The following is a 17,796-nucleotide window of genomic DNA, read 5'->3' on the forward strand; positions in this document are numbered from 1 at the left end:
GCTTGATACTGAACGGAAAGAGATGTATTGCAGGGAACTAAAAGATTTAGGGAAAAGTGAATTCAACTTCCACAAGTTCTGTGCCCCCTGACTCAAGCTTTGCTCTTGTTGTTTGCAGAGGTCTTTGACAATGAATACAGAGCTGCATATAAAAGCCTTCCAACAGAGGTGCTTGAAAAGATGCAGAAGATAGATACTCCACCCAGCGGCAATGTTGAGTGGTGCAGAAAATGCTTTGGAGCACCTGTCATATAAACTCCACAAAGTAGAAGGCCCACAAGCCAAAAGCAGAGGATTGGGGCAAAACTGGGAATGTATTTGTTTGGAATTGGGCTCCACAACCCCAGTTAAAGCTGCTGTGTTCAATCCAGTTCAGGTGTAAATGTAGCACTCTTTTTTTTGTGACAGTTTGATATTCCTAACAGCTCATGAATTAGAGAAAATATGCTAGTACAAAGAATCTTTGCCTTTTGAACTGACTGTTAACCTTCAACTATATTCTATCTATTTAACGCTTCTCTGTCTCATGTATAGAAGAGAAGAATGACATTAGGGACTAGCATCTATTTGATGTCTTTCTTTTGAAGACTTGAAATGCTGGGATATTTTCTAAAATTTGCCTTCTAGCCCAAGAGCACATTAAATTAATTTCTTTATTACGGAACAGCCCGTTTAAAGAGGGATCTATTTGCTGCATGTATATGTACATACATATTGTACATTTGAATTATGAATTGCAATTCTTTTTGCTTGAGTCAAAAGACCAAACTGTAGCTTTAGCAAATACCCATCTTCTTGAAAACAATCACTATCCTGGTCCATTGCAAAAATATAGCCTTGGTTTTGACCATTATAAAGCTTACTATTTTCTTTTTTCATATTATATTACTTAAAATTTTAAACTGTACATAGAATGTTCTCTTGTTCCAAACAATGATGGGTTTGTACCCTGAGTTGCTGCAAGGCAGTTGCCTTTTTGTAAAAGAAAGTGGAGAGTAAATGAATCTAGGGTACATCAAAGGGTGTGAAATATTGACCATATACATTTTTAGCATTTGAGTAAAAGAAAGTATGTATGTATGTGTGTGTATGTATACATACACACACACACACACACACAGACACACACACACACACATACATTTGGGGCAAAGCTTGATGCTTCAGGTGCACTAATGCCTCATTCCTGCTCATCTTTCTACCCTGTGGGATGTTTTTTTGCACTGTCCAAGTTGAATACATCTATCAGAAATGGATTTGTACTCACACACTTGAAGAGAACGTTTGCTGAGAGGGAAAAGGCTCTTTTGAATGTTCTTTAAAATTTAATATCCCAGGGTTAACTGCCATTTGGTCTTGAGATGTGCATTCACACCTCACCCATCTCCAACAACTGATGGCAATAAGAGACAGCAGTTACAGATAGTCGTCCTGCGTCTGTTCAGTTCAAAGGATGAAATGAAACCTGAGCATGTTCATTGATTACTTTATGAAGTGAGTCTGGTAGGAGGAGTTTTGTGGATGACCAGAAGTACAAACCTATTCTCAGTCATGAATGTATGCTGTCCTTAGTAATTTTTCACACTTCTCTAGTGGTAGAATAGAAATATCTAGCGCAAAGCTTGGCAGGACTGTAAACATTCTGATAACAACACAGTGTTTCGATAAAGCAGTGAGAATTTTGCACTTGTCAGAACAGTTTGGCACTTTAGGTTCAAATGTCTTTTACTGTTCACGCTAAGCCACATTTCAGAATATATTTGCTTGGGATTTGTTTTTAATATGGAGCCATACCCTTAAAAAGCATAGTCTGAAAATAATGTCTCCATTATGTCATTTCCACACCCCACTCTTTTTCTGAAACTGTGGGGCAACAGTGTCTTAAACTTGCCTGTAGAATTAGTTGGTATTTTTGTTTTTGTCTTATGTTCCTTCCCCAAATACAATGAACTTTTCATCTACAAATGATTTTACGTTAATAAAATCCCTTATGAAACACATTTCTGTGTGTTAATATTTCCATTCTGGCAGCAATTAATATCTTAAATATAAGCAGTAACAACAACAAAAACCCATTGCACTTGGAATTTTTCCTGTTTTATTTGTGAAAACTATTTCTTACCACTTCCCTTTTGCTGTTTCTGAATGATGGCTTATGAATCATCAGGAGCAACTTGGGCTATTGATACTATGCAGAAAAAAGTTGTAGTCCTAACTAGTTCTTCTGGTCGTTCTGTAGCAAATAACATTTCAGATAACATGAGCCAAAATTTAAAACCACTGGGCCAGTTCGCACAATCACCGTGGGTTACATAAGCCAACAACAGCCCATGGGTTGAGGGTTGTTTCACCCTCCAACAAGCCATGCTACCCAGATTTGGACAACACGACAAGCCACATCTGGCACACACCATGGCTTGTTTAACCTAAGGTAATCATGCAAACCAGGTCAGTGTGTTAGGTATTGCTGAGCTGTGAACACTTGATGTGCAGTTGTGCTTTAATGCATAACAGTGGATCTAAGTCTGTGTTTTTGCATTATTCAAGAATAACGGGAAACCCAGTTTCCCAAGAGTTGAAGTTGGCAAGGAACTGTGGCATGGAATCCTCTTGTGTGGTCCATGAGCATAGCAGCACAGTAAGAAGTAGTCCTGGAGTAACACAAGTACCAAGCCCAACTATTAATGGGTTTAAAGCCATATTTTGGACCCATACCAAAGCTCTTGTAATTTTTTTTTAATGTATCACCTTATACATTATACCTTTCACACTATTTATACTTAAATATAAAAGCAATACTCAGTGCTTATGTCAGCCACATTTTGAAAAAGTAGTTACTAGGAGCTGAAGGTGTCAGATCCAACTACAATTGTGTTTAGACTTGTCCACACATCACCAGGAATTTCCAGATATGTGCTTGAATTCAACTATGGCCCTCTTTTCTTCTAGAAGATGGAGCTGTTTATGGTTCTGCATGTAAACTAGAAGCCAGAGGTACAGATTCTGCCTATACAGATTCTAGGACCTCATGATATAGTTCACAATGTAGTTGATATCTAACATCTTAGCCTGAAATCAATTTGGCTTAAGCTTTTTTTGGTTTGTTTTTTCAATGCGAATTGTCCATTCACCTGCTAACATTACAGTTGCAGGTGAACACTTTAGTAAACCTTAAGTCCATCAAAGCAACTGACAAGTGAGAGGTAAAGCAAATAACATACATTTGTTCAAGCAAGGTGAATCGTGTGGCAGCTTGAACAAGTAGAAATTCTTCAGGAACACAAGGCTTGTGCAAAGTTGTATCAATTATATTTATTCAACCAGATCCTATGCATTTTTACTCCAAAGTAAGTCCCACTGAGTTCAGTGGCATTTATGCCCAGGTGTGCCTAGGAAAGCAGCCTTGTAGCACAATTCTATGCATTTCTACTCTAAAGCAAGTCCCATTGCATTTAATGGGACTTATTCCCAGGTAAGTATGTTTAATAGGGGTGGGGAACCTGTGGCCTTCTGGATGTTGTTAGACTCCAGCTCATAGTAGGAACAGCCAGCATGGCCAGTGAGCAGGAATGCTGGAACTGAGGTTCAACATCTGGCAGGTCACTAGTTCCCCATACCTGATGTCTAGGATTGCAGCCTAGTTTGCCAAGCAAGCACCATGTAAAAATTCACCTTTTCGGTGCAATGTATCAAACTAATGGCACAAATTTGATTCTGTTAAACATCTGCATTGACAATGCAGAACTTTAAAATTTGGGGGGATTATAAGGGGGAAGATGTTTCAAAAGAGTACATGTCTAAGCAACTTATTTGCAATATATGTCAGGCCGGAGAGTTTATAGTAGCACAAATTATAATTCAGGAATGATAAAAATGATATGCAGTGCAGTCTTGTCGTTATTTTTAGCACACAAATTAACAGAATAACCACATGTAGCTATTTCCATTTTTCAATTCCATTAAAAAAATTAGCTATGAAAACTGATCAAATAGGTCTTTAATTGTGCACACATCTGACTAATAGTTGTATAGTCCAGACAAAGTACAATGTTGTATATGTGGCTTCAAATTAAATTGTATGTTACCCTAATATAGGATACTTTTAAAACATTAAATGCTTATACTTGGTTTGGGAAACTAATTAAAAAACGAGATCACATTTGTAACTCTTGGCCACTAATCTTTTTTATTTCAGTGCAAGAAAACAACTTTTCACTACCTGTGGCAATTTAGAAATGAATTCTTTGAGCATGCTCTGAACCTTTTAAGTTCCTTCTGTATATATGTTGTGTAGAACATTTTGTTTAAGACAAACTCATAGTTAAAACGGAACAGTTAAATGGGTGCAGTTCTGTTCCTATTCTGCTACGCATTCATTGTACTGCATATTAAAATAAATTGGAAGAGATATAGAATCATCTTACATTATCAATGGTGCAAGTATGAAAGGGATTATTCTTTCCTGTTACCATTGAAAGTAAATGGTCTTTTGGGGAACTTAAATTGTAGATTTTCAATATGGGGGGATAGAAAGGACTGAATAAAATGATTCAAGATGGGAAGTTTTCTATTACTAATGCAATAAATATTGTACTGGTTTCAGTTATTTGAATTATTCAAATATGGCATCAATTCTCTATGCTTGCTTTATTTAACCGGTATCAAATATTTTTTGTAAACACACTTAAAAGGGCACTCATGTTTTCTGTTGACTTTTGTATAGGTACCCTAGGTGATTTAGAAACCACTTGTCAATGTTATCTTAAAAATAAATGTGTACAAGTATCAAACTTTCTCTTGTATTTTTTCCTTAGTTTAAGGGCAAGCCAATGCTATACCGATTGTTTTAAGGCATCCAATGGAAACTAGTTGTCCATTAGCTTAAAGCAATCTTCTCCAACCTGGTACTCTCTAGCTGTTTTGGACTGACTGCCATCAGTCCCAGCCAGGAATGCTGGTAGTTGTAGTCCAAAACATCTGGAGGGTACCAAGTAGGGAAAGGCTTGCCTAAAGTCTGTTCCAATTAAGTGTACAGGGAAGCAAAGCCTTGCTGAAAGACACAGCACAGTTTTTACAAAGGGAGGTCTTGCCTCAAACTCTGAAGTCTTTAGGTGTCAACAGGCATGTTAGGCAAGGGTGTCATTCTTGAAACACTTAAACATCTAAAAGCCTTTTGCCAAAGCCCTTAAAGTCTACATAGCGATAGGCCCTTTTTAGAGGGTAGTTAGTTACAGAACTAGTAGGAATGAAGTTTCACAATGGAGAAGCAATTCACGTATAGCAGTGAATTAGCAAAAGTTTCAACACCACCAATTATCTAGGAGGGTGTGAAATGGAGCATTTCCCAGTTTCACTCATACTGCTAGGAATTGCATTGGCTGTGACCAGAAAGATTTGGGGGTTGCAGTGAACTAAAGCAGTTCCATACAACAAACCATGGCTTGCTTAGATGCTCCCACTTGCAGTGAGAGTGATCAGGCAGCATGCACAAGCACACTGCTCATAAGCCATAAGCGTATCATGTGTTAAGTGGGCCAATGTTGGTCTGCTCCTCTTTGCAACAAAATGGGGTGACTGCAGAGAGCTGAGTTCTGCCTATTCTGCTTCCTGGCAGCTAAAATGTAACTGATGTGTAAATGGTAAGCTTAACTTTTTCTGTAAATGTTATTTCTTAGGTTAAAAGCTCAACAGCATCTTGTCGCAAAGGCCTTTTGAAGCAACTTAACTGGGCAAATTGTACAAGTTGTACAGAAAGAGCCCAATGACACTGGTATTTGGTTGTTAGAAAGCAGTCACTAACATACCGTAAAACCTACCACATTGTAGTTCACTTTCACAAAGTTTCCCAAATAACAAATTCATGTTTTTCCCAGGCTTTAAGATATCACAATGACGGCAAAGATCAGGAATAGAATACAGAAGAGTGAAAAGTGCTAAGCAACACTGAAGGACACAGAAACAAAGTGTCCACCCTATCCCATTTGGAAATCGGTCTGGCCACAAGCAGCAATTTGTTTTGCACACACTATTAATGTGGCAAGTGAGTACTAGAGTTAAAACTTTAAACAGACAAGTGTATTTAAAGAAGAAAACACTGAAACAGCTCAGTCTCACCATAAAAGTTTTATTTAATGTTTTTATGAACACAGTTCATTGTTTACTTCTGGCTTGATTCAGATTTAGATGTGGAGGCTCTCAGAGAAGAAAGTCTACGCCTCTTGGCTATTTGCTCTTGCCGTTTTTCCTTTGCCTCCTAGGAAAGTAAAGGGGGAGGGGGTAATACCATATGTCAGCACAAAACAGCATTTCAGCTGACTAATAGATGTAGCTGCATTCTATAAAATCAAGCCTTGTACACAAGATGCTTCCTACTTTCTCATCTCCATTACCACAGCATAGATTCTTATCTGTGTAACTTACATATAGTTGTCAATTACCAAATATGCAAATACAATTAGAATGTTTGGTCAATATAGTGGCTAGAAATGTTAACAGGGAAACTCTTAGTTCAGGGGTGCAGAACCTCTTTCAGCCCAAGGGCCAAATTCCATTTTGGAGAAACTCTTCGGGGCCACACTCCAGTGGTGGGCAGAGAAAGGCAAAAGCAACAGGGCCAAAATCTACCAGCATATTTTAGCATAGGTCTCTCACTGCCAGTAACTAAGCCTTAGGTGAGGCATTTCAACTTTTTTGAATAGGAAAAGATTGCACAAAAGCTGGGAAACCAAATGATCAGTGTTTGGAAGAAATGGGGTGGACACATGGGAAGGGGTTGTGGCCTTCTGGGGCCATCCGGAGGGCTGGATTTGGCCTCGAGGCCTGAGGGTCTCCCTCCCTGGCTTAGTTTAAATCGCACGCCAGCAGTGAACCCGCAATGACTTTAAGCAAGCCACACACTATCAGTTCCCCATTCCCACTACTGACCCACTTACAGGACTGTTATGGATTACTGAGATGTATATGACATGCTCTGAATGCTCAAGTCCTGCCCTTGTTCACCCAAATCCAAGCCCAAATTTTTCCTGAAAGCACTGTAGGCCTTTTTAAGTTGAATTTGTTAAAAGCAAGCAATCGAGACTTGATAATGTATTAAGAGATTGCATCAACATTTATTTTATCTTTCCTCTGACCTTTGGGCAGCATCCACAGTTCTCCCCTCACCCATTTTATCATTACATCAACCCTGTGAGGTAGATTAGGCTGAGCGTGCGTGACTGATCCAAAGTCATGCACTGAACTATACTGCTGAGTGGGAATTTGAACCTGGGCCTCCCCAGTCCATGTCTGACACTACACCATGCTGGCTCAAACAATGTGCTGCACATAAACAAATATACCTTCATTCTCTTAGCCAGAAGCTTGGCGTATTCTGCAGCTTCTTCCTTATTCTTCTGAGTACGTTGCTTCTTAAGAGCAATACGCCTGCGCTTATGTTGCAGAACTCTAGGAGTTACCAAACGCTGGATCTTGGGTGCTTTGGTCCTAGGCTTCTTGCCTTGGAAGGGCAGACATGAGTGTGATTAACAGGGTAGCTAGTCAGAAGTCTAGAATACAGAATTAACAGCTGCAGAGCAGATCACCCAGTTTGTCACCCGCTGAAACTAAATCTTGCCTGAAATGTATGGGCCTATAAATCCAAAGCAGGCATTCTGCATTTATTCCCCCCATCAAGAAATGGGAACATGCAACAAAGTGATGCACAGGGAAAAGCTGTTACCAGTGTGCCTCTCCCCCAAAGAATGAGGGGGTCACTAGCCCTGCCCCATGCTGGTGTGAGAAGGAGCTCGAGGAGTGCACTGATGTACACGCAAAGAGCACCTTCACGGAAGGGGGGATCCCGACTGGATTAGGACCTCCCTGCACCTGGAGAGACATGAAGGACCTACGTTGGTCCACACGTAATGCCCCCTATGCAGCCAGCGGGAGGGCAGGGCTAGCCTGCATCGCCCCACAACTCCCTCATTTGTCCATTCAATGCAACAGGGAGCTGTCTGATGAACCTCACTTACATCATGCTAAATCATGAATTTAAACCCAGGTTTAATGACTACATCAGGCTATCCCTGTATTTATTTTGCCAACATTTACAGTACTGCTAGTGAGGCATGTTCTGGAGGAGCACCCTATGGCTCCGAGTTCCATCTGTGGCAACTGGGAACCAATTATTTATTTTATTATATTTCTATACCGTCCATTAGCCAAAGCTCGTTGGGCAGCTCACATGACAAAACTTAAAAGTATTGTGCGAGATCACCTAAACCAAAGCCTACTTCCATGGACACGCAGGAAAGAACAAATTTGAAACCTTGTACCATAGCTATAAATCACTTGAAGTATTCATGTGTAAATAAGGACTTCTAGTGTTGACAGAGACCTAGGCCAATATGCAGCCCAATAAGCAAATCTGCAAAGCCACTGTATTTTGATTTAAGCATATGAAGAGGCTAAATGGAAGCCTCAGTACAATGGGCTGGATCCAGATTTAGGCAGGTGCAACTCAGCTGGTGGAAGCAGATTTCCCCACCCCCTCCTTCCCACACAAGCTCTAGCCCCCTGAAAATGCTATACAGAGGGTCTGGGGATCCTGCTGAATGGGGTGCGCTGTGGTCTGGGGAATCCCATGGAAGGCAGATCGTGGATCTAACACAAAATGTACAGAAGCCTCTGCATGCCTGTAACAGCCACCCAGCCTCTACCGTCATTTTGGAATGCCTTTCAGCCCTTCCTTGCCCAGTATTTGTCGTAGGGACAGCTACAACTGAAGTAGTAGTTTTGTGTTTAGGAAACAGGACAGAGGGATCAAGGAAGGCACTGCCCAGTTGGCATTGGTTAATCCATAGTGGTTGGTGCACAGAAGTTTCTATTGATACACACACATATATAGGTGCTGTGGCTAATGGCTTGTCATTGAACAGACTGAAAAGAAAATGAAGGCAGCTGATATTTCCATCCAGTCTTCATCCCCCCCACCCCGAGATTACTTCCATTTCTGTGATAATGGAACCAGCCCACAGAAATAACTCTGCAGGGCCTAAATATCTGGTCAGCAACTAGTTTTGCCTGATGGAACCATCTCAACAAAATGGGCAAAGCATTATCTCAGTTTTCTTACCTTCCTTGTTCAATGGTTTTCTCACAACATACTGACGAACATCATCTTCTTTGGAGAGATTAAATAGCTTTCGGATTCTGCTAGCCCTCTTGGGACCAAGTCGACGAGGCACAGTGGTGTCAGTCAGTCCAGGAATATCTTTCTCACCTTGCAAGTTGCCAGACAAGCAAGTATTATTCTCAGTAAGAACTATACTCAAAAGCCAAACAGAGATGTAACATTTCTGGAAATTTTGAGGCCATAGAATTAAAAAAAAAAATTCTGTGGGGTTTTGGAAAAATTGAAAAATAAGCAGTACTTATTTTTTAGTGCTCTTTACTATTTACAATACTTATTTTTTAGATCTGTAGGTCTAAAATCACTTTATTGTTTAAGACAGCCCTCTCTAACCTGATGCCCACCAGATCATTTTGGACTTCAGCTCCCATCAGCCTCAGGCAACATGGCCAATGGTCAGGAATCCTAGGCACTATAGTCCAAAACATCTGGCGGGCACCAGGTTGGGGAGGGCTGCCTTAGGAACATGAAGCAGCCTTTCTGTTCCTAAAGTTATTTCATGTATGACTTAACTTTATGACCAAACTATCATTATATTTTAAAACTTTTACAAGTAAACTCAGTACATTTGTAATTCTTGTTTGAATAGATTACATTACGTTACTACATTAAATGAGTGCTACACTATCAGAAACACAGGATTCTAAAGAACAAAACCCAAACTGTCAAGAATGCACAATGGTGACTTTACTCACATTTTGGGACACTGAGCATAAATGTCTATTAGTAAGATTTACTTTAGATAAATAATTTTAATAAGCAATGAAAGAAATAACTATGCTGGGAATCTTACAGAGAGGATTAAAAAACGCATTTTCCCCCATGGCTTCATTATTTCCAGACATTTTACATCTCTAGTCTTTCTATAAAAGTGTTTTATTACATAGTTTTTAGAAATCATTTTGGGGGGAGTAAAAGCTGGGTAACAATATATAAATCCTTTGTCTTCAATTCTAAAAGAAAATATTTCAAAATTCAAAGCCATCCAATTTTTCAGAAAAAAACAAAAATGGTCCTCAGAAAAAAAGGTTTTATTCTGAATTTTTCTGTTTTTCTGGACCTTCACATCTCTATAAGCTAAACCTCCCTCCCCAACACATTTGAGACTCAGTTTTCTAGATCCTTTACAAAAATCAAGTGTCTTAAGACAAGGCAGCTGAAAATATGAACCACCCAGTTTTCATTATTCTTACTAACTTCTGCTCTCTAGCACAGGCAATAGTTTGTATAGAATTTCCTACAGCCTAGTTTCCCTACACTGGCAGCAACAACAGAAATTTCCATTCAGGCACAGCTTCCAAGAACAAGTCCTGGTCAATGTAAGTTTAATTATGTATATTTCTAGCAATGACCCTTAGAGCACACAAAGTACGCTGCTCACACACAGCTGAAACCCCAACTGCTAGTAGCTTTAAGTAGGAATACAAAGAGTGCCAGTTTTGATGCACAGACTGTTTAGAGAAGTCCTCCTCTGTACAATCCTGCTGTCTGTCTCTTAGGTCAGGGGTCCCCAACCCGCAGGCCGCAGACTGGTACCGGTCCGTGGCCTGTTAGGCTCTGGCCGCTGGTGGACTTCCAGCTGCTGGGACACAAATGGCGTCCACATAGTGGATGCCATTTGCGTCCCTGTTCTTTGCAGTAATAGACTACGTGCGTCCCAGTAACTGGAAGTCCGCCCCCGGCTGGAGCCAGCCAGCAAGGATTCGGGGGGGGGGGGACACACACGGATTGCCCCCTCCCGGACCCAAGGCAAGGGGGGTTCCCACACCCCTACTGTGGCCCGGTCCCATCCCCCCCCCCCCCCCCCCGGTCCATGGAAAAATTGTCTTCCATGGAACCAGTCCCTGGTCCCAAAAAGGTTGGGGACCACTGTCTTAGGTAGTATGTTAACACCCAACTCAATAACAACTTTATACATGTGAAAACTGCCATCCTGAATTATGCCCCAACTTAACTGCCTTTCCTCCCTTTACCATCCCCACTATTGCAAGCATTTAGATTATAAGCTTCTGAGGCAGGGAGCTGTTCATTTCTGCTTATATTAGTCTGTAAAATACAAAGTACATTGTTGGACCTTCGTTAAAAACAAACACAACCAGCATTCTCATAAAGATTCATGGATAAACCCAGTTTAGACTTGAAGGGTAGGACACAATTCCAAAGTGATCACTGCAGGAAATGTTTGACACCGTTAACATGTTTAAATTTTAGCTATTCACTTGTTGCCACTTCATATGAAGAAACTCACCTTTCTTGACTATGACCAAATTCAAGACACTCAAGTTGGCATCAACAATGCAGCCCCGAACAGATTTCCGTTTCCTTTCTCCAGTTCTTCTGGGGCGATAACATGAGTGGCCCTTACTGAGCAGTAAGCGGACACGTCCATGAGTCAGGACTCCTTGCTTCATGGGGAAGCCTTGTTTGTCATTGCCACCACTGATGCGGACAACATATCCCTGAAACAATGAAGAGCTTATACCTCTCTCTCACACACCGTTAAAAACATAACTGGAATTTCTCATTCTTCTCCCCACATGCAAATAATATATGCCCCTAAATATATTTTGAATTACACTGGCAGAAGTAATGTTGTCCCACTTAGGTTTGAGCACCAAGAACTAAACAACTATTAGAATTCCCTCAAGTAATGTTCTAATCATTTCCAATACCAGTAGAATGCTATTCTATTATTATTATTCCAACCAATAATTCTCCTTTAGAAATATTGTAGAATCTGTCATGAAGATTCATATATTGACTTAAAACAGATTCATGGCTTATTTCCAATGTGCAAAATCTTTCTTCCCTAGAAATGCTCACATGTGAATCTCCCAATGTCTCATGCCCCTTCCAAGAATTTAATCAGATTACAATTGCATTTGTAATATATGAACATGAAATCAATGAACATGCAGCTCTAATGAAATATACACCACTCTGAACAGGAAAACGCGTTCTTTCTATATCGTTTTCAACACTTCCTACCCTCAGGAAAGCATTTCTACATTGGATCTACCTACATGGAACGTCTACACGTTGCAGAGGATGTGGGGAGCATTCTAGGACCTACTCTCATGTTCCATAGGAATTCGGCATAGTCTAGAACATACCAAACACTTTCCTGAAGCACTACAACAGAAGATCAGGAGTGGTGAGCAAGCCAGCTTTCAGGGAACTTGTCTGCAACCACTGTTCTTTTCAACAGGGGACACCTAGTCAGTTTTTAATGATGAAAGAATTCCCCTGAACACAATTTGAAAGCCACTACTATAGAATATACTACGAGAATTACTAGCATTTGAGTCTCTGGTTATTCAGGTTGAGCCAATCGTAACTTGGAATCCTTCCTCCAACTTTTGGCAAATAGGAATGCACATGTGCACTATGAAAGAGATCCATTAGTACTGGACTGCCAGTCAGACTCTCTGCTCTGCACAGACCAGAAACTAGCTTATTCCAACAATTTATCAAGTTACAAGCTCAGTAAAGCTACATTTACGCATTGTTTTCAAGCTGTATCATGTGACACATGCCTTCCCAGATCACTTTCCTACTGGTGTTTTGAACTCCATCCTATCCACCCTCCCACCTTCCAAGCTTACTGTATTTTCTAGGCCCTCTGATCACTCAGGATCAAGCAGAGATCAGTGCACTGGGGTAATAACCTCAACAGTAGCATTAGAAGAGGAACAGAAGTGCATTTCTCTGGTCCTGCCTAAAACCACAGACAAAAAAATATTGTAAGAAAGCAACAACCCCGAGCTTCCTTCTTCCCAGTTCAATGGGGCAAGGTGGATGCAGTCACCCCCACAAATCCAAATCCTTCTGTGGGAAGGGCCATGGCTAAAAGGTAGAGCACATGGTTTGCATACAAAAGATCGCAGGTACAGTCCCTGGTGTTTCCAAGTAGGCAAGGAAAGGACTCTAATCTGGGACCCTAGAGAGCCACTCCAAAGCTGGATAGACCACTGGTCTGAATTCAGTATAAGGCATCTCCCTATATTCATAGACAATGTGGATCAGCGAAGATCCTCTGCCCTGCAGCACCCATCCAGCCCCAATATTGGCTGATCTGAGGGTCAAAGACAGCGCCCACCTCAGGATCCAATCCCTTCCTGAAACTTCGTTCTCCCGTCCCCCAGCTCCAGACAGACCGCTACTTTCTCCGTCAGAAGTGCTACTTGTTCAGAAGCACTGAATATTTTGTGCTACTTTGTACTGCCAGGCCACAAGCCTAAAAAGGTGACCCCGTGCCTTACCTTCCACTCCTCGCCGAGAGCATCTGCGGAGACTTCCGTGGTCATCCGCTTCTCGTAGAAGGTGCGGAGCTTACGCTCATCGTCCACCTCGATGAGCTTCTGGCAGCCAGTGGCCGGGAATGAGATGTTCAGCTACAAACAACGGCACACCAAAGGGGGGGGGGGGGTGAGTTCGACAGTTCTTCAACGCCAATAATAACAGTAACAGCAGCCTGTCCTCCATGAGGCCTAGAAACCCCCGTGGCCGCTCAAACAGACGGGGGTTAAAACTCGTAGCTGCAGGCAATGAACGGAGTCACCGCGAGATCAGAGAATGGACGGGCTGGGGGCGGGCGGGAGAGGAACGCTGGCGCGAGCTCATCCTCGGAGCGGCCGCTGAGGCACGCGAAGGACGGCACCGTTTCTCTTCCCCTCCCCCCACCCCCTTTCCTGAATCCGCCTCAATCCGTTCCCGGGGCGCCGTTCCCGCGGCCAAGCGCTGCCTCGTCGCCTCCCACCGGAGGCCTCCTCTCCACCAACGGGATTATTTGTGGGGACCGGGACAACCTTATCGCCGACATCACCCTCAGCAATTACCTTCATGGCACCGATGCGGCCGCTCGCTTCGGACCCGCCACGGGAAAGAGGCCGCACTTCCGCTCAGCCAGAAGTCTCATAGGTTCCGCGGGATCTCGCGAGTCTAGGCGTTGAGAGCCCGCTCAGCTCCTGGCAAGATGATAGAGATAGGAGAGTTCGGGAGGACAGTGACTATTTTCTTTGAAACAGAGCTGCCGCATTCTCTAGGCACATTCCCCCCTTTCTCTCTTGGGGCGGCCGTGAGACCTGCCTATAGAAAACAGTGGAGAAATCCAGGTGTTTAGCGTAGTTGTGATTGGTCGGAAGTGTATGCTGGAGCATCTCCCCTATGAGAGAAGGCTACAACAGTTGGGATTGTTTAGCTTGGAAAAAAGGAGGGTCGGGGGAGACAGGAGAGAGGTGTACATAAGTATGCATGGTGTGGAGAATGTGGTGGTGGTGGTTGTTCAGTCGTTAAGTCGTGTCCGACTCTTCGTGACCCCATGGACCATAGCACGCCAGGCTGTCTCCCGGAGTGTGCTCAAGTCCATATTCATTGCATCGGTGATGCTATCTAGCCATCTCATCCTCTGCCGTCCCCTTCTCCTTTTGCCTTCAGTCTTTCCCAGCATCAGGGTCTTTTCCAGAGAGTTTTCTCTTCGCATTAGGTGGCCAAAATATTTGAGTTTCAGCTTCAGTATCTGTCCTTCCAATGAGCACTCAGGGTTGATTTCCTTTAGGATTGACTGATCTGACCTCCTTGCAGTCCAGGGGACTCGTAAGAGTCTTCTCCAGCACCACAGTTCGAAAGCATCAATTCTTCGGCGCTCAGCCTTCCTTATAGTCCAGCTCTCACAGCCATACAGTTGCTACTGGGAAAACCATAGCTTTGATTATACGGCCCTTTGTCGGCAAGGTGATGTCTCTGCTTCTTACTATGCTGTCTAGGTTTGCCATAGCTTTCCTCCCAAGGAGCAAGCGTCTTTTAATTTCATGGCTGCAGGGAGACATTTTTCTCCCTCTCTCAAAGTACTAAAACCCAGGGTCATCCCGTGAAGCTGATTGGTGGGAGATTCAGGACAAATAAAAGAAAGTACTTCTTCACACAGCGCATAGTTAAACTATGGAATTCGCTACCACAAGATGTAGTGATGGCCACCAATTTGGATGGCTTTAAAAGGGGGTTGGACAAATTCCTGGAGAAGGCAATTGACGGCTACTAGTGCTGATAGATATGTGCTACATCCAGTACCAGAGGCAGTGAGCCTATGTACACCAGTTTCTGGGGAGCATGGATGGGAGGGTGCTGTCACACTCCTGCCCTGCTTGTGGGTTCCCACAAGCTTGTTGTTGTTGTTGGCCACTGTGTGAACAGAATGCTGGACTAGATGGACCCTTGGTCTGATCCAGCAGGGTGCTTCTTATGTTCTTATCCATTCAAGGGGGTAGGGGAGAGAAATGAGGTAGCAGCTGTATACATGGGATTCCCTGCTCTTTTCAACACAGGTCTTGTTTTGTGTTTAACATTTTACATGGTGTGGAGAAACTGAGTAGGGAGGACTTTTCCTAATACTAGAATTAGTATTAATTATCATCCAATGAAGCTGAATGGTGAGAAATTCAGGACAGATAAAAAGAAGCGATGGAATTAACTGCCACAAGTTGTGTTCATGGCCACCAACTTAGAGACCATTAACATTCATTTGCTCATGTACAGCATTTTTATACCACCAATTAATAGTAAGTTCTCTACATGGTGTGCAAATATATATATATATATATATATATGTATAAAATATATAAAAAAAAGAAAAAACTTCAGAATAAAATGAGCAGCAATAGTGCTCAAGATCTAAAAAGCAATAAAACATGTTTAAAGCCTGGGAAACTAAAAAGGTCTTCACCTGGCACTGAAAAGACTGTAATTTAGGCCCCAGGCAAGCCTCTCTGAAGAGGAGGTTGCACAACCAGCAAGGTGCCACCATTGAAAAGGCCCTTTGCTTAGTAGACACCTGCCTTACCTCATTTGCAGGGGGCATTTGGGGAAGAGATGATCTTAGTGTCCAGCCAAGTACATATGGAGGGTATGTACCTCCATATGTGATCAGGTAACCTGGTCCCAAGCTATTTGGTGTGTTCAAATTAATACTGGCATTTTGAAGTGGGCCTGGAAATGGACTGGAATACAGTCCAGATCACAGGTGTAATATGTGGGCTAGATGAAACAACTATCAGGTGGATCCACAGCTGGCTACAGAATCGGACTCAAAGAGTGCTTATCAATGGGATCTTCTCAAACTGGGGAGAGGTAATGAGCAGGGTACCACAGGGCTCAGTGCTCTTCAACATTTTTATTAATGACTTGGAGGAGGAGGTGCAGGGAATGCTTATCAGATTTGCAGATGACACAAAATTGGGCAGGATAGCTAATACCTTGGAAGACAGAAACAAAATTCAAAGTGATCTTCATAGAGTGAAGCACCGGGCAGAAAACAACAGAATGAAATGTAATGGGGATAAATGCCAAGTTCTGCACCTAGGAAAAAGAAACCAAATGCACAGCTACAAGATGGGGGATACTTGGCTCAACAATACTACAAGCGAGAAGGATGTTGGAATTGTGGTAGATCAGTTTAGCTTAGAAAAAAGGCAAGGAAGTGTACAAAGTTATGCATGGTGTGGAGAAAGTGGAGGACATATTTTTTCCCTCATAATACTAGAACACAGGGTGATCCGATGAAACTGATTGGTGGGAGATTCAGGACAAATAAAAGGAAGGACTTCTTCACACATCGCATAGTTAAACTATGGAATTCACTTCCACAAGAGGTAGTGATGGCCCCCAATTTGGATGGTCTTAAAAGAGGATTGTACAAATTAATGGAGGATAAAGCTATTGACGCCTACTAGTCCTGATAGCTACATGCTACCTCTGGTATCAGAGGCAGTATGCCTATGTACCCCAGTTGCTGGGGAACATGGGCAGGAGGGTGCTGTTGCACCCATGTCCTGCTTGTCGGTTCCTGGTCAATAACTGAGTGAACAGAATGCTGGACTAGATGGACGCTGGTCTGATCCAGCATGGCTTATGTTCTTATGAGAACAAAAGAAGGGCCATGCTGGATCAGACCAAACGGGGACTATAGCTCAATGGAAGAGGACATGTTTGGACATGGAAAGTCCCAGGTTCAATCCCTAGCATCTCCAGTTAAAAGAATCAGGTAGTAGGTGCTAGAAAGGACCTCAGGCTTTGAAGCACCACTGCCAGTTTGACAATACTGGGCTCCATAGACAAATAGTAAAGCCCTGGTATAAGGCAGCTTCCCACATTTTGGAAATTATAATAATTATCTGTCTATCCTTGTGAATGCCAAGTTGGGTCATTATTATGGGATTATTACTGCTATTATCATTATTATTTTGACATCTTAGGGAGACTTACTGTCCTAAACTGTCAAAGTTTGAGTAGCCATATCCTTGGGTTAGTACACTCAGTGTGGTATTTGATGTACCACCGTTAATTTAGGAACTCACAGTACGCTACTTATGACAAAATCTTCAGTTTCCTTTTGCAATGACCTCATTTATTTGACTGACATCTTCCCTCTACTGGGCAGTTTCTTCCCAGAAATACTTCCTGTAGATTAGTTTTCTCAGCTATTCGTACAAAGAAGCATAATGCTCCAGGCACCAGGAAGTGCCCTTGTGTTTAGTACTCCTTGTCCAACACATACAGTGACCCGTTCTTAGCCAAGAAAAACATATCTTTTCCAAAATCTGGCCCCACTGATGTATTCCAATAGCACACAC

General features: G+C 42.3%; 2 protein-coding genes across 5 annotated transcripts in view; one reads left to right on the forward strand and one right to left on the reverse strand.

The window, feature by feature from the left end:
• DENND4C (DENN domain containing 4C) overlaps positions 1–4,790 on the forward strand; it is a 99,248-nt gene extending 94,458 nt beyond the window's left edge. For all 4 annotated transcript variants that reach the window (XM_084834577.1, XM_084834574.1, XM_084834576.1 and 1 more), the window contains one exon: positions 119–4,790. In XM_084834577.1, the coding sequence (XP_084690703.1) occupies positions 119–255 (137 nt within the window). In that variant the 3' untranslated portion in view covers positions 256–4,790. The remainder of the gene's footprint in view (positions 1–118) is intronic.
• Positions 4,791–6,108: 1,318 nt separating this feature from the next.
• On the reverse strand, positions 6,109–14,057 carry RPS6 (ribosomal protein S6). Its single transcript, XM_084834579.1, has 6 exons — positions 14,008–14,057; positions 13,432–13,563; positions 11,418–11,628; positions 9,113–9,259; positions 7,338–7,495; positions 6,109–6,253 (listed from the first exon to the last, which is right to left on the reverse strand). Exons 1-6 carry the CDS (start codon positions 14,011–14,013, stop codon positions 6,158–6,160), a joined length of 750 nt encoding a protein of 249 aa, XP_084690705.1. The 5' UTR covers positions 14,014–14,057; the 3' UTR covers positions 6,109–6,157.
• Between the last annotated feature and the right edge of the window lie 3,739 nt (positions 14,058–17,796).

The sequence above is a fragment of the Heloderma suspectum genome, chromosome 2, assembly GCF_057233095.1.
Source record: "Heloderma suspectum isolate Gila_16-S chromosome 2, 16-S_ref, whole genome shotgun sequence".
NCBI lineage: Eukaryota > Metazoa > Chordata > Lepidosauria > Squamata > Helodermatidae > Heloderma > Heloderma suspectum.

Bases quoted from the DNA above. Each gene is read 5' to 3' on its own strand.
- RPS6 (XM_084834579.1), bottom strand. The intron at 7,496-9,112 runs GTAAGAAAACTG...TGCCCTTCCAAG, and splicing joins AAAACCATTGAACAAGGAAG to GCAAGAAGCCTAGGACCAAA. The intron at 6,254-7,337 runs GTATATTTGTTT...TTACTTTCCTAG, and splicing joins TTCTGGCTAAGAGAATGAAG to GAGGCAAAGGAAAAACGGCA.